General features: G+C 54.0%; 8 protein-coding genes across 8 annotated transcripts; 3 read left to right on the top strand and 5 right to left on the bottom strand.

Moving 5' to 3' along the window:
* Window positions 1-218: 218 nt before the first annotated feature.
* On the bottom strand, window positions 219-2,074 carry T310_1581 (Integral peroxisomal membrane peroxin; the record flags this gene model as incomplete). Its single annotated transcript, XM_013475554.1, has 4 exons — window positions 219-254; window positions 340-1,618; window positions 1,667-1,807; window positions 1,857-2,074. The coding sequence occupies 4 exons, from the start codon at window positions 2,072-2,074 to the stop codon at window positions 219-221; spliced, it is 1,674 nt and encodes a 557-aa protein (XP_013331008.1).
* A 1,885-nt stretch (window positions 2,075-3,959) lies between these two features.
* On the top strand, window positions 3,960-8,719 carry T310_1580 (Dual-specificity kinase; the record flags this gene model as incomplete). Its single annotated transcript, XM_013475553.1, has 5 exons — window positions 3,960-4,014; window positions 4,086-4,275; window positions 4,358-7,379; window positions 7,426-8,520; window positions 8,630-8,719. 5 exons carry the CDS (start codon window positions 3,960-3,962, stop codon window positions 8,717-8,719), a joined length of 4,452 nt encoding a protein of 1,483 aa, XP_013331007.1.
* Window positions 8,720-9,593: 874 nt separating this feature from the next.
* T310_1579 (uncharacterized protein) lies at window positions 9,594-10,841 on the top strand (the record flags this gene model as incomplete). Its single annotated transcript, XM_013475552.1, has 3 exons — window positions 9,594-9,684; window positions 9,745-10,335; window positions 10,402-10,841. 3 exons carry the CDS (start codon window positions 9,594-9,596, stop codon window positions 10,839-10,841), a joined length of 1,122 nt encoding a protein of 373 aa, XP_013331006.1.
* Window positions 10,842-11,290: 449 nt separating this feature from the next.
* Window positions 11,291-13,577, bottom strand: T310_1578 (uncharacterized protein; the record flags this gene model as incomplete). Its single annotated transcript, XM_013475551.1, has 3 exons — window positions 11,291-12,532; window positions 12,585-13,232; window positions 13,287-13,577. The coding sequence occupies 3 exons, from the start codon at window positions 13,575-13,577 to the stop codon at window positions 11,291-11,293; spliced, it is 2,181 nt and encodes a 726-aa protein (XP_013331005.1).
* Window positions 13,578-14,226: 649 nt separating this feature from the next.
* Window positions 14,227-14,964, bottom strand: T310_1577 (Peroxiredoxin; the record flags this gene model as incomplete). The annotated part of the gene is made up of 5 exons (XM_013475550.1): window positions 14,227-14,262; window positions 14,310-14,456; window positions 14,514-14,677; window positions 14,735-14,847; window positions 14,915-14,964. 5 exons carry the CDS (start codon window positions 14,962-14,964, stop codon window positions 14,227-14,229), a joined length of 510 nt encoding a protein of 169 aa, XP_013331004.1.
* A 1,350-nt stretch (window positions 14,965-16,314) lies between these two features.
* On the top strand, window positions 16,315-17,341 carry T310_1576 (Uncharacterized protein; the record flags this gene model as incomplete). Its single annotated transcript, XM_013475549.1, has 3 exons — window positions 16,315-16,508; window positions 16,591-17,054; window positions 17,268-17,341. The coding sequence occupies 3 exons, from the start codon at window positions 16,315-16,317 to the stop codon at window positions 17,339-17,341; spliced, it is 732 nt and encodes a 243-aa protein (XP_013331003.1).
* Window positions 17,342-17,710: 369 nt separating this feature from the next.
* Window positions 17,711-19,263, bottom strand: T310_1575 (Immune-responsive protein; the record flags this gene model as incomplete). Its single annotated transcript, XM_013475548.1, has 2 exons — window positions 17,711-18,925; window positions 18,991-19,263. 2 exons carry the CDS (start codon window positions 19,261-19,263, stop codon window positions 17,711-17,713), a joined length of 1,488 nt encoding a protein of 495 aa, XP_013331002.1.
* A 789-nt stretch (window positions 19,264-20,052) lies between these two features.
* T310_1574 (uncharacterized protein) lies at window positions 20,053-22,298 on the bottom strand (the record flags this gene model as incomplete). The annotated part of the gene is made up of 7 exons (XM_013475547.1): window positions 20,053-20,820; window positions 21,022-21,063; window positions 21,127-21,429; window positions 21,474-21,564; window positions 21,613-21,994; window positions 22,032-22,138; window positions 22,240-22,298. 7 exons carry the CDS (start codon window positions 22,296-22,298, stop codon window positions 20,053-20,055), a joined length of 1,752 nt encoding a protein of 583 aa, XP_013331001.1.
* Between the last annotated feature and the right edge of the window lie 228 nt (window positions 22,299-22,526).

Genomic DNA, 22,526 nt, shown 5'->3' with positions numbered 1-22,526 from the left:
ATTATTGTTAATATTTCTTATTATCGTTGCTTTACTTTACATTGCTACTCCTTTACACTACTTATGTATGATTATGATTATGGATAGTAGATTGCAGGTTGTTGCTATTCTTATTGCTATTGCTATTTCTATTTTTATTATTAGTTAGTAGTACTTATTTCCGTACGGAGTACATAGCTTAGTTTGTACTTATGCTTAGGAGTGAATATATTTATTTTCTAAAATAAGAACACAGTATAGTTGTTAGGGTAATGCTACGCATTCATTAGGTCATATAAATACACTGCCTCAATCCCTCTCGCTATCGGTGCTGGCCTCCCTCTCTGGCGGCATACTTACGCGATGCACCATCCGCACCCATCGTCGGCGTCGCCACTCGCCCATTCCCTGCGTCTGCGCGCCTCCGGTACTCTCCTCCCAGTCACGCCCTTGGCTGTTGCGATTCCCCTTAGTCTTGCCTTTTCCCTTCTGGTCTGCTGCCGCCTTGCTTCGCGACTCTCTCAGGTTCAGGTCGCCGTAGGCCATCTGACGGAACTCGTCGTCGTCGAGCCCAGCCTGAGAAGTAGACGACGGAGGTAGATCCCACACCCATCCGCCAACCTCCTCGTTCATAGCGGCGCTACCGCCTTCGTCATCGCTGCTGCCGGGAGGCACCTCGAACCCGACGCCCGTGATCATGCGCTCCATCACCCATTCCCGGCATTCCAGGTCCAGTTCCCACTTCTTCCCTTTCCACGCCCAGCCCGGCGGCGGCTGGACGTCTTCAAAGAACCGGCATCCTCGGGGGCGATCGCCCGCAATGCGCGATGGCGATAGCGGATCGTATGGTGTCGGCGAGAACAGCACAGTCTCCCACGCGGAAGAAGTCGCGTAGGGGGAAAGAGATCGATACTGTAGCTCAAAGATCTCCACTTCGCGCTCTTCTGGGTACGCATCTAGAGATATATTCGCAAGAGACCCCAGAAATGAACCAACCGATGAGAGAGAAGCAGGCACTGCGGGCTTCGCTTTGCTGGGGGATTTTGGGCTTGTCGGGTCAGCTTTCTTGGGCTCCTGTCCCATTACTTGACTCAGGAATTCCTGAACGGCCGGGTGGCCCGCAATAACGGCGGCATTGCCACCGATCAGGAAGATAAACCGCCAGGGAAGAAGATGTGAGGTCAGAAACAAGGCGGCCGTGATGATGAAAAGAAACAAAAACAATGTCGAGGAAAGAGTCTCATCTGAGAAATTCGTCGGCGGCGACAGCAGGGCCACCAGGGCATCGTGCAGATTCGCAAAGTCGGCCATGGAATTCTGAAGGTCTCGCATATTGCGAAGGAAATCCTTGGACGTCTCGCTGGCTGGTTTGATGGTCGGCGCAGGGGCCAGCGCGGGCCCGTTATAAGAATAGTAAGGAGTAGTCCCGGAGGTGGAATTCGAGGGTGGCGGGGGATGGCGTGCCAGGAAGGCTGGCACCATGATGAACAGCAGGATCGTGGCCAGTGGGACGACCGGCAGCAGGGAAGGATCCAGACAGACAAAAGAATAGACAGCTAGGAATGAGAGAGTCTGGGTTGGGTATCTCCAGGAAAAGAGGCGGATCAGCCGGTTCTGAAAGACGAAAGCGATGCCAATGCTAAACATCGATCAGCTTGCTCTTCGAAGATCTTCTCAGCCAACTTACCGTGCATTGAACCGCCGGAAATTGTTGGCCATCACCGGAAGACTGAAGGGCGGCCGGCTGGCACGCTTCGATTGCCTGTCAGCTGGCTCCTCTTGCTCATCGTTTTCATCCTCATCTTTCGGAATGACCTGCTGGAGCAGTCTGCAGACGAATTAGCCCAGGCGTTCCAACAAGGCGGAAAATACCATACTTTGCAAAGAGCCGGTCTTGAAAAGACAGGATGGATCTTCTTCTGGAGCCATCACTGCCATCGTAGGAGCCATCTGTGTGTTCATTCGCAGGCAGCTTCTCTTTCGTGCTATCTGATGGGGAAGACGGCTCGTCCTGGGCATTGTTATCGGCGGGGATGGAGGTCAGCGGGATGGAGTCGTCGCGGTTGGCGAAGGCATCCACCGTGTACTCATCCATGGCGACGCATCCGATCAATTCCCACAATCAATGCGAATCAACCGGCATTTCGTTTTGTGAGCTAGTCATGTCGACAGCGACGTCGCTGACGGAGTGCAGCCAGCCACGCGTCCGTCTATCATGTGCCTGGCGCCGAGGATGTGGAGAGCCGCGGATGGTGGAGTTGGCGCAGCACTACGTCAAGCGGCAATCCGCGACGATTTACGGCCTGAACTTGTCTTTCCCGGAGAACCCTCGAATAGACCGGTGCACCAGGAAATGATGAACTGGCCGCGAGAATGAGGACCGAAGACAGACTCGACTCATACTGGGAGGAGTCACGTTGCGGGTTGAGCTTGCCAGGGCTGCCTGGGGCTAGTCCGCATTCGCTCTAGTGGCAGCCACTGCCGTGATGCCTTAGGCACTGTCAGCCAAACAGGCAAACAGACAAACAAACAAACAGCGCAAACAGCACAAACAGGATTCTGACCTGTCCAGCATGGATTGAATCTGATGTCTCAACCCACGGTACTTGGCGAAAGCATATACCAGTGCATATCACTAGATGATCGCTAACTCCGTAGCATAAATGTTTGATGGAGAGCAATTCCAGAGCTTGGGGATAGCTCCTGTCAACTCCTGCAGGTAAAAGTTGACGTAAGAGAGACCTGAAGACACGGGAAGGATGACATGAAGCTTGCTCCAGGAGGACATGATTGGACATGTACCACTTCTCGAAAAGCTCCCATCTTAAGGACTGCGATTGCATCCAATGACAGCCAGGCTGTGGTATATTATACTTGCCAAGAGCTAGCTGTCTACCGCCGTGGGTGTTGACTACGGAGTACATACGGAGTAGATTAAACTGGTAAAAAATAAAATTACGTAGTAGCTGAACGGGTACGTAGATCTAGGAGAGAATATGCACGCCTGTAGCAGGAAATGATTTGTCGATGGCATGACGTGCATGACCTCTACCAGACTGCAGTCGACATGATAGGGCCCTGTGTGGGAGCAGGCAATTCTAGACTCGTCTTTGTGCAACCAATGGGATGCCCACTGGATTGCGCCCGCAGAGAGCCTAGCAGAGGCTCCTTCAGGCACCGCAACTGGATGTGTAGAAGCAGTAGAAGCAGCAGCAGCGTCGAAGCGGAGTAGTAGTAAAGCAGAGCTGCGGCACGGGCATCGCGGTTTGCAGGGTTTGCAGCGCGCGATCCAGGGGCTGCCTGGCTGGCAGACGAGAGCCGCCGCGATAAGTACTCCGCCCGGACGAAGCCCGTCAACAAATCTGTCGACTCCCCAATCTCTATTCCGGCTGCTGTTGCTGCCAGCCCTCCTCCAGGGACACCAATCTCGTCCAGAGTGGTCTTCCTTGTCCGCCTCTCGCCTGTTGCTGGCGTTTCGAAACACTGGTCCTGCCCTGCGTGCTGGGTTTGCGACGCCTCCTGTCGCGCTGCTCCCCTAGCTGCTGCTAGCCTGGCGCTGGGTTTCCCGAACGACCACCCCAAGCAGCAAGCGGCTCCATCCTGCACACATTGACCTCCTCGTCACGACTGCCTTCGATCCCCGGGCCTCGTCGAAGCTGTCCCCTCGTGACGTGTATCGCTTGTCCGCTTCCTGTCCGGGTGACGATCGCCCTCCCCCGTTTTTTCTCATCACCGACAGTCCTGGACGACGGACGCCCTTTGCTCCTCCCCGCAATGGACAGGTAGCCACGGTGGAGGTCGCGACATTGTTGACCGAGTCTCTTGCCAGAGACAGCCTGTTTGCTACGCACGTTGATGCCATTTGGCCCATTGGTGCTTGAGTACTCGCACCCGGGAGAAGGGAGGCCGGTCCCGTGACATTCGAGATTATGACCGCCAGGGTGACCTCGCAGCCGACGGTTGGCCCTACACAGACGAGAATGGCCCATTCACGAACATCCAATTCCTCTCGCAATGACGATTCCAGCTCAGGAGGTAAATTCTCACTTGATTCTGGAGAAAGTATCGTGTGGGGATCTCGCTAACTGTTCTCGATCTCCCAACAGAGATTTCCGGCCGTCGAAGGTTACAGAAAGCGCCGTCCAGTGTCGGAAGTGCTGACAGCCAGGCCTCGAGGGCTCCGTCGATCCCTCGAAGCGTGACAGAACCGCGTGTCGGTATGACGGGACGGCGAAGACAGTCCATTCGCGACCAGAAGGCCCCGGGCCCTGGAATCTCTGAAGCCTCTGCAAAGCGGTATCTGCCATGTCTTCTATCCGCAGATCTGATGCCTGTACTGTCAATGATGCTGACGTGCTACTTTTTTAATTCTCCTCAGTAACCGATCGTCGGGATCTTTGCACTCCGGAAGTTCTTCCATTGACACCACCAACGATTCGACGCGGAACCATTCCATCAGCAGCAGCAATTCTCGCCTCAGCCTAGGAACCTCGAATGCCGGTAACTCGACCAAGTACGATGTCAACCAGACTCCTCCCGACGGCCCTGACTTTTTGGCACCGATTAACTTTGACGACTTCCACAACAGCATCATGGAGGAGCCGAGTCTGAACCGCTTCCCCATGCCGGGTCACGGTGGTGCGGGTTACGACAGCAATGAGACAAAGGATCCCTCCTGGTCCAAGAATGAGGGAAATCCTACTGTCAGAGCAGCCAGGTCGGGTTCCATTCGCCGCCAAAGCGACGTAGGCCGTGTCGCCGGCCAGGCGTCGTCGACTTCTTCTACCTCGATGCCGCCGCCGGCTGCGCCTGCGTCTCGAACACGTCGCCAGAGTCAAGTTTCCGCGCCATCATCGGCGTCTGCGGCATCTCGCCCTCCGAGGAAATCCATCGGTCCGGGCACGATGGCCTTGGACAGTAATACTACTACTACTACTACTACTACTACTACCACCGAGACCACGGCAAGGAGACGGCCGAGCCTCTCGGTGAGAAAGACGAGCACGGACAATGGCAGAACAGATCAGGGGAACGGCGCCCTTCGCCTCCGTTCGCAAAATCTGGAACCGAACAACGCCGATGGGGGGAAGCTGCCTGTTAGTTCCCGCTCTCTCAAAGCGAAGTCGCTTCAACCGCCGTCCAGGGAGCCGCAGGAGAATCTTTTGGCACCCTCTTGTGGATCGGAGCATTCGAGATCGTCGTCGACGAATGCCTTGCGAGCGCCCGCCAAAAATGCAACCTCGACGCCGTCGTCTTCGGCCAAGCGAATGTCCATGGTGCCTCATGCCACCGGTCTGGGCGCGCGAACGATCAGCCCGACGGATGCGCGAAGGATGAAACGCATGTCCATGAAGCCTCAGGCGCCGCCCATGCCGAATACGCCTCCCACCCAGGCACAGCTCGATCCGGGGACGTCGCGGCCCCGGTCGTCGGCTCAGTCGCCCTCCATGATTCCGCGGAAGAGTGTCACGCCGTCCTCCTCGAGGACCACGCCGGATCCCAATCGCAAATCCTACAGCTCGGGCATTTCAGTGTCATCCAACACGAGCTATAACTCGACCCGGAACTCCAGTGGTTCGTTGCAACCGAGACTTTCCCAGACATTCTCTTCTTCCCGACTGCCAACCCCGAAACCACGGCTGGAGAATATCACCGGGGTTACGGAGGAAGAAGTCCCTCCAGTGCCTGCTATACCCAAGGCCTTCGAATCTCCCAAGACGGACGGTGACTTGTTAGCACCGCAGCAGACCGCTCGTAAATCGAGCCTGCCGTTGGACGTCGGAAGACTGAGTGTGGACTCGCGGCGCGATTCCGACTCCAGTGGGCCGTCGGCGACTGCCAACTCTGCCCAAGAGGACTCGGCGCCTGCAGCATCCCATCTCAGAGGATCGAAAACTCCCGATGCCAAGGGCAGGCAGGCTGCCGGTCTGGGCAAGAAAAACCTTCAGCCGTTGAAACTGCCGCCATTGAACCTGCTGCCTCTAAGCACGCCCATGGCTGCGAAGATCGATGCCTTGAAGGACGCGAATGCTAACGATGAGACCGGATCTTCTACACCACCACTTCGCCAGATGGCGCCGAAGACGCCCAGTACGCCGCTGACTGCCTCCAAGGCTTCCTTTTTCACGAATAACGGCGACGATCATGAGACGCAACCGATTCCCTTTCCCCGCAGCAACACGTCTCATTTCTTGGTTAGCAACAATTCCTCGAGCCATCGAGCCCCGAGCAGCTCGAGTGCGATTGTGCCGTTGGAAATTCCAACGACCAATCGAAACATTTCGCCTTATATATCCTTGTCTCTGCCCAAGACGAGTGACGATTATAGTTTCATGCGGCACAAGACTAGCGGAGAGTATTCCCGCGGCTCACTACAGCTTGGGAAGTTGACCGGCCCTCGGCCTCAGACGCAGTCTTCTGCGTTGTCTTCGAATACCGAAGTGGGCAGTCGGATGTCCAGCCCGCCTGATCTGGAGAAGAGTGGCTCTTCCCTCAGGAATGAACTCAACGCAGCGACGCTCAAACACAGCAGCTCCAAACCATCGCTGTCGTCAGATACCGAGAGCAGCTCCGCCAAGTACGACAATATGCCACCCCCTCGGCTTCCGGCGTCTGCGACGTGGAACAATGGTCTTTCGTCTGCAGCACCACGCACCAGTCCAACCTTGAAACCGGCCTATCTCCAAGCCCGGCGCAAGTCTTCCATATCCAGCTTCACCAACGGCGCACGACAGCCCAGTGTGAGCAGCGAGCAGAGTCTGGCACCAACTCAGAGTTCGTCCACCGACTCTGGCGATACGGACACGACCCACACTCGGCCCACTTCCTCCATCTTCTCCCCTGTTCATAAGATTATCAGCTCGGCCAAGTCCAATGTGGCCGCTAAACCGCGTCCGATGGATCCCGACGTGGATCCGGATGAGTGGGCTGCCGATGAGGAGATGAGAAGGCTCGGTAGCAAACGAAAGGATTTCGAGGCTGCTGCACGGGAATTGGACGAGTTGCGCCGCAGGGCCAGTCCGAAGGAGCGTGTCAGCCCCGCACAAGCATTGAAGATGGCCAATCTCAACATCTTTGAGCGGGGCGAGATCATTGACTTCAAAGACATTTACTTCTGCGGTACTCAGAAGGCCAAGAAGGTTGTTGGAGATCTCAAGGCTCAAAACCTGAACTTTGGATACGACGATGAGCGAGGTGATTACCAGATTGTGATTGGCGATCACCTGGCCTACCGATATGAGGTCGTCGATGTGTTGGGCAAAGGAAGCTTTGGTCAGGTCGTCCGATGTGTTGATCACAAGACGGGATCTCTGGTGGCCGTCAAAATCATCCGCAACAAGAAGAGATTCCACCAGCAGGCTTTGGTCGAGGTCAACATCCTCCAGAAGCTGAAGGAATGGGTAAGTTGGCCATGGTCTTTGTGGATTAGGTACGAGACTAACACAGAGCCCTCAGGATCCCCAACGGCGGCACAACGTAGTCAAGTTTACCCAGAGTTTCTATTTCCGAGGACATCTCTGCATCGCGACCGAACTGCTTGGCATGAACCTGTACGAATTTATCAAGGCGCATGACTTCAAGGGCTTCTCGTTGAAGCTCATCCGTCATTTCACCAAACAGCTCCTGAACACCCTTGTCCTTCTGTATAGTAAGAAGGTCATCCACTGCGATTTGAAGCCCGAAAACATCCTTCTTGTCCACCCGATGCGCTCGGAGATCAGGGTGATCGACTTTGGATCGAGCTGCTTCGAGCATGAGAAGGTCTACACATACATTCAGAGTCGATTCTACCGATCTCCCGAGGTGATCCTGGGCATGTCGTATGGGATGCCGATCGACATGTGGAGTCTGGGCTGTATCTTGGCCGAGCTGTATACGGGATATCCAATCTTCCCCGGCGAGAACGAGCAGGAGCAACTCGCCTGTATCATGGAGGTCTTTGGTCCTCCGGAGAAGCACCTGATCGAGAAGAGTACCCGACGGAAGCTGTTCTTCGACTCCACGGGCAAGCCGCGGGTGACCGTGTCTTCGAAGGGCCGCCGACGCCGGCCTAGCTCGAAAGATCTCCGGCAGGTCCTCAAATGCGATGATGAGGCATTCATCGACTTCGTCGCTCGCTGCCTTCGGTGGGACCCGGCGCGTCGAATGAACCCCAACGATGCATTGAACCATGAATTCATCACCGGGGTCAAGCCCCCGAATCGGCCACGGTCCAGCGCTAATCCTAGTACCCCGATGAAACGGTTGCAACAGGGGACCGGTCCTTCAGTGCCGCGGCCGCTCCCTGACCCTCCCGGCACGAGTAATAACAATAATAATAACAACAAGAACGGCGCTGTCAAGAACCGAGATGCCTCAGGTGGCTCTCCCGTGAAAGCGTCGGCGCCTCGGCGCCATTCGACCGTGAACGGCTTGCAGCCCGCGGCTGGTAAGCGGGTATCCAACAGCGGCTCTTATTCGAATTCCGGGTTGCCGAGAGTCGCCGGGAGGAGCGTGAGCGGAAAGCCCGACCTCGCGGCGGCCGCGGCAGCGACGAGCTTGGTAAGTGAGATGGCCGTGGTGTCGTCCGATCTTGTGCTGACTCGAGGATAGAAGACGAGATAGGATGTTGGTGTATAAATCTTACTTTATTGTTATATTATTTTAATAGTCGATCTTTTTCGTTTCTTTTTCTTCTTCTCTACAATCGTTACGCCGCATAGACGGGGTGGGAATGCTGGTGTTTTTCTTTGCATGTTGAGTGAAAATGCATTGAATCAAGCCGAACATGGTTGAAGGGGAAGTCGTCATCATATACCCCTCGCTGACCACTTGCATGTGTGCCTTGAGGATGAATGATTTTTTCTTTTCCTGCTTGTGTTTTGCATTGACGTTATGACTGACTTGGGGGTTGTCTGGATCTGCGTCTTGTACTGTATCTTTGTGTGTGATGTATTTTGGCCCCCGCGTGTGTTGTTTGTATGTATGTACTGTACGTGTTGCTGACACAGTGTAATAACGGTCCCAGCGGGATGCGCATTGCTTCGTTTGAGCAGGTGGTTTTTGGAAAGGACAGGATGGCTCGCTCGTTTCCTGTGCTGGGAGCTGTGGAGGATTCGCAGGATTTAGTGACCATATAAATAAATATACATAGTGAGATCATCTAATGAGATAGCACAGCATCAAGAGGACGAATTCGCTCATACTAAGTTTTTCTAGTCGAGTAGGAGGATAGGAGTAGACTTTATTATTCAGCTATCTACCGTTCTTTATCTTTATTTTGTTTTTTTCTTTTCTTTTTTTTTTTGTATTTTTGACTGATTAGTATTTTGTAACCTTGAATACCTGCAATCTACTGGCTTGTAAATATCCTTGTTCATAGTTTAGGCTAACTGCCCCTGCCGAGGCTGGGCGATCCGTTCGGGATACCTGGCCTCTCCACCAGCGTCTCCACATCGAACTTCGAACTTATCGCTGCTGCTATTCTTATTCTCTCTCTCGTTCGTGTCACTTTTCAGTCGCTCTTTTCAATTGCTGCTTTCGTCCGTTCCACCAGTTTACTTTTTTCTTCGCAATTGATTTATGCCTCCTTCATGACGACCGGCGCGCAGTGATCGTGATAGCTAGCTGTCGCAATGAACGGGTATGCAGCCCACGGCCTCGACGAGGATGCCTTTGGGGAGAAGAGGAGTATTGCGGCGGGGTTGAAGACGTTTGATGCGTTTCGTACGATTACTCTCCGTATCCATGCGATTGAGCATCGCTAACACTGGTGTTATTTTCCAGCCAAGACAAAACCCAGCTACACCTCGCCCAGCCGGCGCGGCGGACAATGGACAGTCGCCCTGCTCGTCATCTGCACGATGCTGACCATCTCCGAACTGCGGGCGTGGTTCCGCGGCACCGAGACGCAGCACTTCAGTGTCGAGAAGGGCGTGTCGCACGAGTTGCAGATGAATCTGGACATGGTGGTGCGCATGCCCTGTGACGACGTGCGCGTCAACGTCCAGGACGCCGCGGGCGACCGCATCCTGGCCGGCGAGATGCTGCACCGCGAGCCCACCAGCTGGCAGCTGTGGATGGACAAGGTCAACCGCGAGATCGCCGCGGGAGTCCACGAGTACCAGACGCTCAACGAGGAGGATACCCGGAGGCTGCTGGCCCAGGAGGAGGACGTGCATGTGCGCCACGTCCTGGGCGAGGTGCGCCGCAATCCGCGCAGGAAGTTCCCCAAGGGGCCGGCCCTGCGAAGAGGCGACGTTGTCGACTCGTGTCGTATCTATGGCAGTCTGGAGGGGAACAAGGTGCAGGGTGACTTTCACGTCACGGCAAGAGGACACGGATACCAGGATATGGGGGCTCATCTGGATCATAAGAGTCAGTCACCTAAAAAAAAAGCACCATCTTGAACTAGTCTACTGACAACTGACTTGATTTATTTAGCATTCAACTTCTCGCACATGATCACCGAACTCTCCTTCGGACCACACTACCCATCCCTCATGAACCCACTGGACAAAACCATCGCGACAACAGACACGCACTACTACAAATACCAGTACTTCCTCAACATCGTGCCAACCATCTACTCCAAAGGCACTAACCCAGCAATCATCATGTCCGACAAATACACAACAACAAACGCCCTCCGCCTAACGAAAAACCCAAAAACACAATCTTCACAAACCAGTACTCCGCCACGAGCCAATCGCACGCCATCCCTGAGAATCCCTACAATGTCCCCGGGATCTTCTTCAAGTATAATATCGAGCCCATCCTGCTGCTCGTCAGCGAGGAAAGGGGCAGTTTTTTGGCCCTGCTGGTGCGTCTTGTTAATGTTGTCTCCGGCGTGCTTGTCACGGGTGGCTGGCTGTTTCAGTTGAGTGGGTGGGCGGGTGAAGTGCTGAGTCGAAGACGAGGGAGGAGGGCGAGGAAGTCTGAGGGGGTGTTGAATGGGAGGGAGGGGTTGGAGGATGAGTAGATCAATAAATAAAATAAATGAAATAAATGAGGGAAGTGAAATGTTAAATGCGAGCATCCTGTTGGCATTGTGTTATATTTTTGCTTTCTGGTCTGGTCTGGTCTGGTGTGCAAGTTCTGTATGTCTCTATGCACATCATGTATACGGAGTCAGAGGTGTCTTTTGGGCATGTCATTCGGTTTATTAATTAGTGTTTATCGAGTTAACATGCATCATCGTCGATAGAATTAGCCTGCCATAACAAATACGCCGAGTAAACCAATCCATTATACCTATTACCATCATCCCAATCCCAACAAAACAATACGACAATACGAAATACTCCGTACTATTAGTACACAACAAGCAAAGTCAAACCTCAAAAATCTCACCCATCCCTACACCTGCCCCCTCCGCACCAGCCCGGCTGTCCACCAGATCCAGCCGCCAGCCCTTCCACTCGCGCAGTTTCCGCTTCACCTCGCGCACCCATTCGACCCGCTTGCGCGCCTCCTCCTCGGCCTGTGCACGCGCAAACGCCTCCTCGTCGAAGTCGTCGTCGTCGCCGTTCTCCTCTGAGAGTAGCTCGAGGCTGCCTCGTGTCGCGGGCGGGTGTTGCGATGGGCGACGGTCCCTGTTACCTGACCCTGTGAAGGCGGCCAGGCCGCTTGAGAGGACTGTCGCGAAGGATGAGTGTTGCTGCTGCTGCTGCTGTTGCTGGGCTCGACCGCCAGCCGCACTGCGCCGTCGCGAGTGGCTTGGAGCGCCCCCGATCAAGTCTACCTCGTCGAAGGTGTTGCCAGGGCTGGTCGCCGACTCGCGCGGTTCGCCGACCTCTTCGCCCTCCAGTTCTTTCCTCTTCTCTTTCCACACGCCCCGACGCAGGTCGAAGATCTCCCCCTCCAGCTCGCGGATCCGCCGCTCCAGACGCGCGCGCTCTTCCTCTTCCAGCTCCGCGAGTTCCGCGTCGTCGCCGCCCACGGCCTCGTTGAGTTTCCGGGCTCGATCCCGCTCCTCCTTGAGCCGGAGGTTCTCGTTCTCGACGCTGGTCAGCTTCTTCTTCAGAACGACGACCTCCTTCTCCAGCTTCTCGTGTTCGCGTAGCCGCGCCTGGTGTCGACTCTCCGACTCCTTGTGCAGGTTGCCCAGGGCCTGGAGCTTCTTGTCCAGCGTGTCGATCTTCTTCTCGGCCGCGGATTTGGCCTCCTGCAGTTCCTCGATTTCCCTCCGCAGGTTTTTGATCAGCGTCTCGGTAGACGTCTTGTCCACCCCTTCTTTGATCGCCTTCTCCGCCGCGCGCGACAGCGACTGCTTCGCGTCCGCGAGCTCGCGTTGCGTCTTTTCCAGATTGCTCTCGCTCTGCGCAAGCTTTTCCTCGAGAGCGCTTATCCGGTTCTGATACCCAGCGCTCGAATTCGCGTGGGACTGGACCTGCGCTCGTAGATTCGAGATCTCGATCTCCATCGCCTCGATGGTGGCAGACTTGGACTCGAGCTGCTGCGCGAGGTCGGACGGCGGTGATTCGGCGCTGCCAGCGGAGACACTGGCCGTATTGCGATGGCTCTTGGACTGTAGCAGGGAGTTTTGTCGTTGCAGGGAGGTGATTTCGGCTTTCTGCATCAATCAATTAGCATGTAGTCCAGTTGCCATTATAGATTGTACGTACCAGTTTCTCAATCTCTGCGACCTGCTTCTCCGCCTTCTCCAGCCGATCCTTGAGTTCCACCACCTCCACGCTGGCCTCTCGGAGGTCCTCGAGCTGTTCTTCGGATTTCAGCCTCCGGGCATTGGCCTCTTCGAGCTCCTTCTCCAGCCGCTTATTTTCCTTCTCGAGCTCTTCCAGCCGTGCCGCCTGTTTCCGGAAGACCTCGTGGACGTGCTCCCCGTCAGGCGACAAGGGAGGCAGCGGCGGAGACTTCAAGCTTCCGAGCGAGGATGCTGCCGGCGCACCCTGCGAGATGGACGATTGCCGGAACGAGGACGATCGCATCTTGGATTGGGCGGACAGGGACGGTTGGCGGGCATGCGCGCCCCGCGAGGGGAGCTCCTTCACGTCGCCGGGTGTCGCGTCGGGGCCGGGGGACGTCGGCGCCTGCGGCATGGGTTCGGTGGCCGTCTCCTCCTCTCGCTTTTCCGGCTCAGCTGGCTTCTCCTCTTGCTGGCCTACGGGCTCGCTGTCCGGTTTCTCATCTGGCTCCTTGGGGGTTGCTGGGGTTGCTGGTTCGGCGGTGCTGGAGTCATCCTTGCTGGCTTCCGCATCAGCAGCGGCTTTCTTGGCCGCTTTCTTCGCTTTCTGCTTCTGCAGCTGCGCAACCTGTCTGGCCGTCAGTAATTCCGCTCACGAAACGCAGGTGTACAGCATGCTCACCCTCTTTTTGGCGGCGGCGAGCTTCTCCGCCTTCAGCCGCTCCTCCTCGTCGGCCATGGCAGAAAGGCTGTCTGAAGCAGGAGACGCGAAGGGCAGCTGATTAATGATCAGGGATGCCAGAATCGGAGAGCGCGAGGCATGGATCCTCCAGACATCGATGGGCCTGAAGCTGCTGTTGAGCTGCTGCTGCTGGACGTCGCGCGGAGGCAGCGGAAGGGCCAGCTTGCGCGATGTGCACGGACCACCCGTCAGCAGGGCCGTCAGTTGGCTGCAATACTCGACAAAGTCCATCCTGGACGTCGTTGGCGATGCCCTCGATCGCGGTCAATCGACTTCTTCTCTTGACGGGAGGAGTCCATCTTCGCTCTTCTCGCCGGAGCTGGAGGGGGCTACATATTGCCAGCTGTGTGCTGGAGCAGCTCCTATCCGAACCGGGAAAGCTGGCGATATGACATGCAGCGGTGAGCCTGCTATTATTAGCTGTGCGGTGCCTGAAGTGAGGCAATTACAATAACTAGACACAGTAATGATGCTAGGATTTGCTTCCACGTTTCTATATCGTTTTTGCAGCCATTGGATGGTTCTAAGCGTTGAATGCTTTTCATTCTCGACCAGTCCTCCAATCACGACTGCCACATGTACCAAGCTGCCTGCAGGACGAATAGCAATTGAAATTGTATTTGACTAATGGAATAACTTCTGATTACTTTACTAGGTAAGACATGGCCTGAGGTCTTACATACCTTTGTAGAAACTCAGCAGAGCGTAGTCTTATTTAACAAGATGTGTCTTTTGATCAGCTGATTGGCTCGATTCGAGTTCTTGTATGTAAATAATACCGTTGATATTACCTAGGTATGTACTGTACATACTCTATTCTAGCATGTCTCCAGAGCTGTAGGTGATGGATAGTCCCTCTCCTTCCATACCTGAATATCATTCACAGCGACGCAAGCACCGCCTCAGCGCCAGAACCCTGCACACGTCTCAGCACAGACACTGCAAAAAAGCAAGTCAACTCACCTTAACAACACCCCTCTCCGTCTCAATCTGCGCATAGGTGACCTTGCCATGGTCAATGACAAGCGCATAACGACCCGTCCGGCCCGTCTTCTCGTCCGCCCAGCCAATACTCTTGGAGAACTTGGCGTCGGGGTCGGAAAGGAACAGCTGCAGCCATCAGCATATGCAATATACAATATACTATAATTTGTGGTGTCGACATACAATCGAGTCGTCACGCACGTTGTTCGCCTTCCCCCAAGCGCTCATCACATAGGCATCGTTGAAGGCCAGCACGGCGACTATGTCGACGCCTTTTTCCTTCAGTTTTGGGAGATTCCGGATGTAACCGGGCAGGTGGTTCACGGAGCAGGTGGGTGTGAAGGCGCCTGCAAAAAAAAATCAGTCAGGACAGTACTATACATATGGTCTGCTAGGTTGCTCACCCGGCACGGAAAACAGCACCACCTTCTTGTCCGCCCACTCCTGCGAGGCGTTGTAGTTGACCGGAATGCCGCAAGAGGTGATGTCGCCTTTTTCCTCCGTGTAGGGGATGTACCTGTAAGGTCAGCAAGTACCATATTTGTGTACAACAGTACTCCGTATGTGTGTGGATGTATACTCACTGGAACACGACATCGCTGGGAAAGCTGTCGCCAGGCTTGAGGGCAGGCATTTTGCAGACGGTCAGCAGTACGAATTCAACTGGTTGAAAATGAAGATGAATGAATGAGAAAGGGATTGAAGTGGAATTGTTGACTGATTGATTGATTGTTGCACGATGGCGGGGATGCGGGGGACGCCGATCGGAACCACCCGCCGTGGCTCGCGTCCCACGGTTCGTCATTTTAGAGTGGATGATCTAATAAAACAATAAAATCGAATATTGCATACGGAGTAAGATACGATTAAGCTATTTCCTATCAGTAATTGATTCAGTTTAGAATTCTAGAATTCTACGTTGACTAGGAACCCTCGTGTATAGATACATACCGCATTAATTACCCTAAAATAATGGCATTTCAGTATTTGGCATTTATATTTAAATATAGACAGTCTTCATACATTCCTTTCCAGTAAATACATAAATCTTGATAAGATAATAAAGGTGTATATTTTTTTTCTACCTGAGTTCAACTAGTAACTCCTAGTAATCCCAGCATAATTTTTCCAGAATAAAAATATACTCCGTATTGATGGTAAATAAAGGATTAATTTTTATACCACCAAGTCCTAATAATAAACCTTACACAAGGGAGTATGAGAAGCAAGGATCTACAGAAATAAAAAATGTGCGTTGGCAGCTAGCCCTGCTGGACAGCAGCACCACCAACCTCAGTGGCTTGATGACGCTCAATTGCAGTCTTTCAAGTGGCATCTATTCCGGCGACATATCTCCATATAGGACTTTAATTTTTCTACAGCGACTTCTGCTCAAAATCTGACTGACTATATATAGCCATTCAAACAGGAAAATGCACAATTACAATTAATACTAGTAACCTACTCCGTAATGCTTTCAAGGCCACCTAGGTAATTGGTTTCCTTTCCCAAAGCGAACTAATTAGCCGGTGGGGAGATCCTTTAGAGTACGTATTGTATTGACCTCCTGCTCATAACCCAGATAGGAAAATTATGTTAGTGGAAAAAGCGTCGTCTACTTAAGTAAATAGCATTATCTCGAAATGTCACTTCTTTCTGCTGCCTGTCATCTTGCAAATCTGGCCCCCAATCTCGGATACGATACAATACCTACGGAGTAAAACACGACGATCATGACGATCATCACTGAATAACTCCCAGAGGTGGGGCATTCTCAATCTATGAGTATTCTGACGCTTCTCAGACCTATCCTCTTCATCCTCTCTTTTCCTCAGCGGAAATTGGCAACTCTTCTCCATGCCAGTAGCAACCGCCGTCGCGCTCTCCAACCGCCACGATCCAACCCTGCAGCCATTCCTGGACGCCTGTCGCCAGGGCGATCTCGCTTGTGTCCAGGCGCAGATCGCCCATCGCGACCGCAGCGATGGCTCGCTCACACGGCCTGATGGCCGCTGCCGAAGCGGACCATGTCGAGACGATGCGCTGTCTTCTGGAGCATGGGGCTGTCATTGACGAGCCCACCGTCTTTCGGACTCGATCGCCTGCAGCTTTTCAGGTCTTGATGGACTATGGGTTTGGCGTTAATGATCCGCTGAGCTGGGGGCTTGTTCCGCTGATGTATGTACGTACATACATACGTATACTTGACTGACTGCCGGAGTATCTACTCGTCCAGATAGATGTTAATTAATTCTGTCAGATCCGTCGTGACCAAAGACGACGAGTCCCTTCTCCAATGGTTTCTTTCCCAAGGCGCAGACCCCAACCTAGCAGGCCCTGACCCCCCCGTGCCCAACTCAGGCGGAGCCCTCGAAGCCGCAGCGCAATGCGCCAGCACCGCCATCGTCGACATGCTGCTCGCCCAGGGCGCCAAGCTGGAGAACAGCCTGGTGCTGCACCGCGCGCTCATGCGGAGCAGCAGCGATCGGATCGCCATGATGGACCATCTGGTCCGGCGCGGAGCCGACGTCAACAAGTACGGCTATCACCCGCTGCTCCATCACGGCGGGACGCCGCATATGGCGGCCATTTTGGGCGAGATCGAGGAGGCGCAGTGGTTGCTGGATCATGGGGCCGATCCTGCGATCGCGGACGAGATGGGGATAGACCCTGCTGTTATGGCGTTGCTGGAGGAGAATGAGAAATTTTGTCGGTTTCTTCGGGGTTGGTGTAAATCGAGGGCTGAGGGAGATGATGGGTCTGGGTGTTGATTGCATAGTGTATGTATATAGTAAGACGTGAAAGCGTGGTACTGTACGATTATCCTTAGGATGAAATGAAGTAATATATACACTAACCTCTTGATCTACACAGTGTCAGTCTGGCACTTACAAAACTAAAATCCTATGCTAGATCCTATCTTTACTGGAGAAATAGTTAAAACAGCCTGCACAGCTGTCTATCCAATCCTATTTCCCAAGAAAATTCCATACATTTATCTATTTGTATAGATTTTTGCCGTAGGATAGAATAATTCATTCTGTTTAGCTAGACGATACGCACCAGACGGAGAGTGCTTGAGTTGTATATGTATTCAGCAATATCATATAGAATGGCTAACTATTTCTCTGCTCAATACATTAAACAATTAAATGTTGAGCGACTAGATAACGCTATTATAACCGTATATAATATGGTTTCTCTAGATCACAGCTATAAATAAAACAATTAATACCACATACGGGTAGATTTTCTCATCTTTGCTTCTCGTCGAATGAAAGGCCAGCGTTAAGACAGGTTAATAATTAGACGCAAGAAACTCTGCTGGTGCATCCTGCATAGTATGTATGTACATACATACATCTCAGGTCACTACTAGACTAGGCAATTGGATTCAACGTCTCCCCAGCCAGCAAGTCCTCCAGCACACTGACATCGTCCAGCTTTTCCAGGTTCAGCACCAGAGCCTCAATCTCGTCTCTCCTCCTGTCCTCAATCAGTCCTTCCGTGAACCGCCGCCACTTGTCGAGGATCTCCTCGTTGGTCAGCGCCGGACTCACGCCCTTTGGTGCTTGCAGCGTTTGTGTCAGTGTTCCCTGCTGCTGCTCCTGCTGCTGCTCAAACGTGATTGTCACCCGCTGCGCATAGCCCGGGTCCATCTCCTCCGCGTGGACGCATTCCGTCTTGTCGATCAGCGACCACAGGCTATCCCTGTCCAGCAAGCTGGGACGGAATTCCGACGGCAGCACCTGGCCGTCGACCAGCTGGACGGCCGCAACGTACGCCGCGCTCATCTGCGCGCCGGTTGCGGTCAGCGGGCGCCGGGGCTTCCAGCCTCCATGCTTGAAGGCCGCCTCGGACATCTCGATCTTGATGCCGCGGATGCGTTCCACCTGCCGCATCTGCTCGGGATGCTTCCTCTGCAGCTCGCGGACGCAGTCGATCGTGCAGTGCGTGCCCGCCATCGACGCATACGGCTTGACCCGGATCGTCTGCAGCTGCCACTTCTCGCCTAGCTGCTTGGCCACCTCATCCGTTCGATACGGCGGATTCATGCCCGATCCCTGTCCGAAGACGGCCAGGAACCCGCCGTACGGTTCTTCAAAAACCCGCTTGATCCCGCCGTAGTTCGCCCGCGCCATCAGCGCCGCGAAGAGCCCGTTGCGCGCGGCGAACCCGTGCTGCATGCGCTTCACGTCGCTGCCGAACTGCGCGGACATGAGCCCGCAGGCCTGCGTGCAGGCGATCCCCAGCGCGTCCTCGATGGCGCCCTCGGTCAGATTCAGCAGCTTGCTGACCGCCGCAGCCGCAGCGGCGTGGCCGAAGACGACGCCGGAATGCCACCCCCGCGAGAGCATGTGTCCGCCGTGCAGGGCCAGCCCGACTCGCGGTCCGGTTTCATAGCCCACGATCGTAGCGAGCAGGAAAGACGCGCCGTCGCATGTCGTCGTCTTATTCGTCTGCCGCGCAGCCGCAAACAGGGCAGGGAGAAGAATGGAATTAGAGTGTACGGGCGCTTCGGAGTGGTAGTCATCCAGCTCAAACGCCTGGACGGAGGTACTGTTCAGCAGGGCCGCAGCCAAAGGACCCAGTTTCTAAATAGAATAAAAGAAAACTTCATCAGCCGTGATCCTGCTATCATTTAGGTAGACTATCCTACCCTCTGCCACCCCCAAACCCAGCAGTTCCCCTGCGGCTCCAAGTCGAAGATCGCCCGCGCGGCCGTCTCCGTCCAGGGGAGATGGGCGCCAACGATTGCACAGCCCAGACCGTCGAGAATGAGGTATTTTGCGCGAGTGCGTACGTCTTCGGGGACGTCGTCCAGCGTGACGGAATGGATCCAGTGGCTTAGGGTTTTTGTGACGCCTTGAGATGCGGCATCAGCAGCAGCAGCAGCAGCATGACTGGGTTGTGCAGATCTTGGTGCCATCATAATGTATGTTCAGTACACTGTAGGTCAGATTAGCTTGTGCGCAGCAGGATAGACTTTGGTGAATGCAAGAATCCCTCTCCGCCCATTCTTATATGCATATATACATCGCAGTAGTCCTCAGGATAGATGGATTGCCGGCATCTCTTCGGCCCGACACAGTCACGCTCATACGGAGTAGGTATATTACTTCTGCCATCTTTGACTAGGGATGGATTTGGTATCGCCAGCTCTTCCACTTACGTGTAGACCTTATTCCCGACTTGGCCGATCTGACTGACTTCTCGGCAAAACAGGCCGCAAACGGCCCGATACAAACGGAGCGGAGGGAGCTGAGCACTCGCCGGCGGAGCACGCCGCTTTTCTTTTCACACCCTCCATTCTTCCCGTGGAGATACGTCTGTTCAGCTATTGCCTGGAGAAATTATGCTTGATGTGCTTGGAGTGGTTGATGGTATTGTTTTTCGTCGGCTGTGTGTCTGCCAACGGCGTATTTCGGGCCGCGGCCGGCTTCTTATACAGCATTTAAGAAGATGTCCGATTGAATACGAGACTGCGTTCCGTGCAACATTATCGTGGTCACTTCTGACGTAAATGGAGCTTTGCCAGCATCATGGTACAGTACAGTACTGTGCTGTACAGAAGTCTGTACTGTTGATCGACCCGAAACAGCAGCCGGATGTATGTACATAGTAACCTTGCCCAGACAAGGTGATAAAGTACGAGCCCGACGTGTGGAGAGCATGCTTAATACTGTTCTTGTCAAAGTAATTCCAAACTCACGCAGGCGGCCTATACAGAGCCTGCCGGATCGCTGTCGAGGTCGAAAGGAAACAGCGAGAACATCCCGACGTCGAAGAGCCCGTCTACATTCAGACCGTCAACGTCGGCCTCGTTGCTTTCCCCAACGACTTGGCCTCCAAAAACATCCTCCCGGGGAGCTTCGGACTGCGTCGGTTCTGCTGACTGGACCACCATACCGGTAGAGGTTTGCGGGCCACTGCCTTGACCCCCGCATTTCTCTCTCCAAGTCCACAGAGAATCATGAAACAGGCTGGCACCCAGTCTGGTCTTCAATCTCAAGCTCGGCTCTTCCTTTCGTTGATTGCTCTGGCTTTGCACACTCCACAGCTGGGCCAGGATCTTCGAGGATCTCCCCGGGAGATCGTTGTCTTCCACCGATGCGCGGCGGACCAGTGAAATGGCTGCATTGAACATGCGTTTCCCGCTCTCTGGATCGACATACCTGGAATAACTGGAATGGAGAATTTTGAGAATGACCGTGGCCGCGAGTGTCGTCAGTCGATAATACGAAGCAGGCGCATAGATCATCAGGTTTGATGTCGCGTCCGCCTCCCGAACTTTGGAGATCAATGCCAAGGCAGTATTGTAGGCTCGGAGCAGACCCTTCCGGCGAACCTCGGACCCCGTCTCAAGGAAGTGGAAAACGTACAGTTGAAGGCCAGCCCCGTCCAGTAGGATCTTGGTTTCCGCTGTGTAACGACGATTAGTGGAACGGATACGACGCGACTGGAAGAAAGACCAAACCAGAAAGTTTGTCTGCTATCTCATTACTTAGGTCGATGAATTCCTGTTCCAACAATGCCAGCAAGGACGTGCTTTCCCCAGGAGGCGGCAGCCCGGTTGGCGAATATCGATGTTCAGCCATGAAACTGCTGACGCGAGCGGAAAATCGTTGTATGAGAACCTGATGCTTCAATGTGTGTGGCATCGCGTAGGGACTGTGCGCATCACACACACGATCGATAGTCCAGTCGAAGGGACACGACGAACGGTGCTCATCTGTAAAGGAACTACTAGGTCGAGATCAGACCTAAATCCTACCCGCCCGCGATCCTTGCTCACCTCTGTCCCGCAATAGAGCACACGGACCAGGTTTTGACGGCTTCCAATATTTCCGTCTGGCTCAATCGCCTCTTGGTCCGGGAAAAGTCCTGGATCAATTCGGGTCGATGCAGTCCCAGTCGAATGGCCATGGTCTGGACAACCGTGACCAAGATTGATGTCGCATCCGCCCACATCGACGAGGCTGGAAACGGCCACATGCACAAGAGAAGGATCGCTTGGACGATGCAGCAGGAATGGGGAGGATTCGAGATCGTTTTCCACAAGAGCTTCCGCACGGGGGAGGCGATGCTTACGAGCAGGCTTGGTTCGTCGTCATATCGACGAGACGATATATAGATAATGACCCAGAATAAGAGCGGTGAGCGACCATAGTACTCATCTGGGGAGATATCTGGATCGAGAAGAGGGACATAGGGATGGTAGTGTCGAAAGAATCTGCGCCGTGTCAGCGTCGGGCTTCCTTATTCGATCCGCGGATTCTACATTTGGAACATGGTATCAATCTGGTTCTGGCTGAGAGTGACATGATCCAGTGACTTGGAAGAACCTGCAAAGCTGGCCTGTGGCAATGACGCTCGTGTATTGCTGAATGATAGTTCTGAGAAATGCGGTGGGAGAGCCAGCTCGTCAACCCCGCGATTTTCCATCCGAGGAGTCTCTGACGAGGAAACCACAGGAGCCTGACTTGCGAGAGGGCTAGGACAGTACGGCTGGGAATTCGGGACTGAAAACGATCCCGCCACGGACACAGACTCGTGGGTTGGTCCCGGCGATACGAGTTGGGTTGGCCTGGCCAACTCGACCGAAGACCGGAGCTGTTGCACCTGTTTCTCCAGCTCTTCGATTTTTCTGATAGCCGATGTCACTAACGAAGTTCATGGCCTTAGTAGACAAGAACCTACGCTCTCTTGTTGACCCTCTTGTACGCGCTGTCGATCTGGCATTCTTCCCCCATGCGGCGGCATCTTGAACAGGGGATAACACCATTGGTGGATGTTTCGCATCGTAACTAGTATTCTTCATTAGTAGACCTTAATGGGCCATGCATTAAATGAATGCTTCAGCAAATTTTGATGTGCTTGCGTATGAGAAGGAATGGCGATCGATTACCTTGGCTTGCCGGCATTGTTTGCAGGCCGTCCGTCTCCGCTTCTGGCCAGCAAGGCCATGGCCGTCCAGTGCCTGCGCGTGTCGCCTCATGAGCAGCTCAGCAATGTCTTGCGAGCTTTCTATGACCCAGTCTTTGTAATGATTCCTCAATGCCCGCAAACAGTGTCAGACGGAGCAGATCGGCCAGATCTTGCTGCTGTTAGCGCCGGATCGGATGTGGAGGATGATTCCAACGCGCCGGCGCCGGACAAGACACGTCGTCCATCTTCCCCGGACTGACTGCCCCA

Source organism: Rasamsonia emersonii (assembly GCF_000968595.1).
Source record: "Rasamsonia emersonii CBS 393.64 chromosome Unknown ctg1118621759993, whole genome shotgun sequence".
NCBI classification, from domain to species: domain Eukaryota; kingdom Fungi; phylum Ascomycota; class Eurotiomycetes; order Eurotiales; family Trichocomaceae; genus Rasamsonia; species Rasamsonia emersonii.
This window is presented reverse-complemented; position numbering and strand designations above follow the sequence as displayed.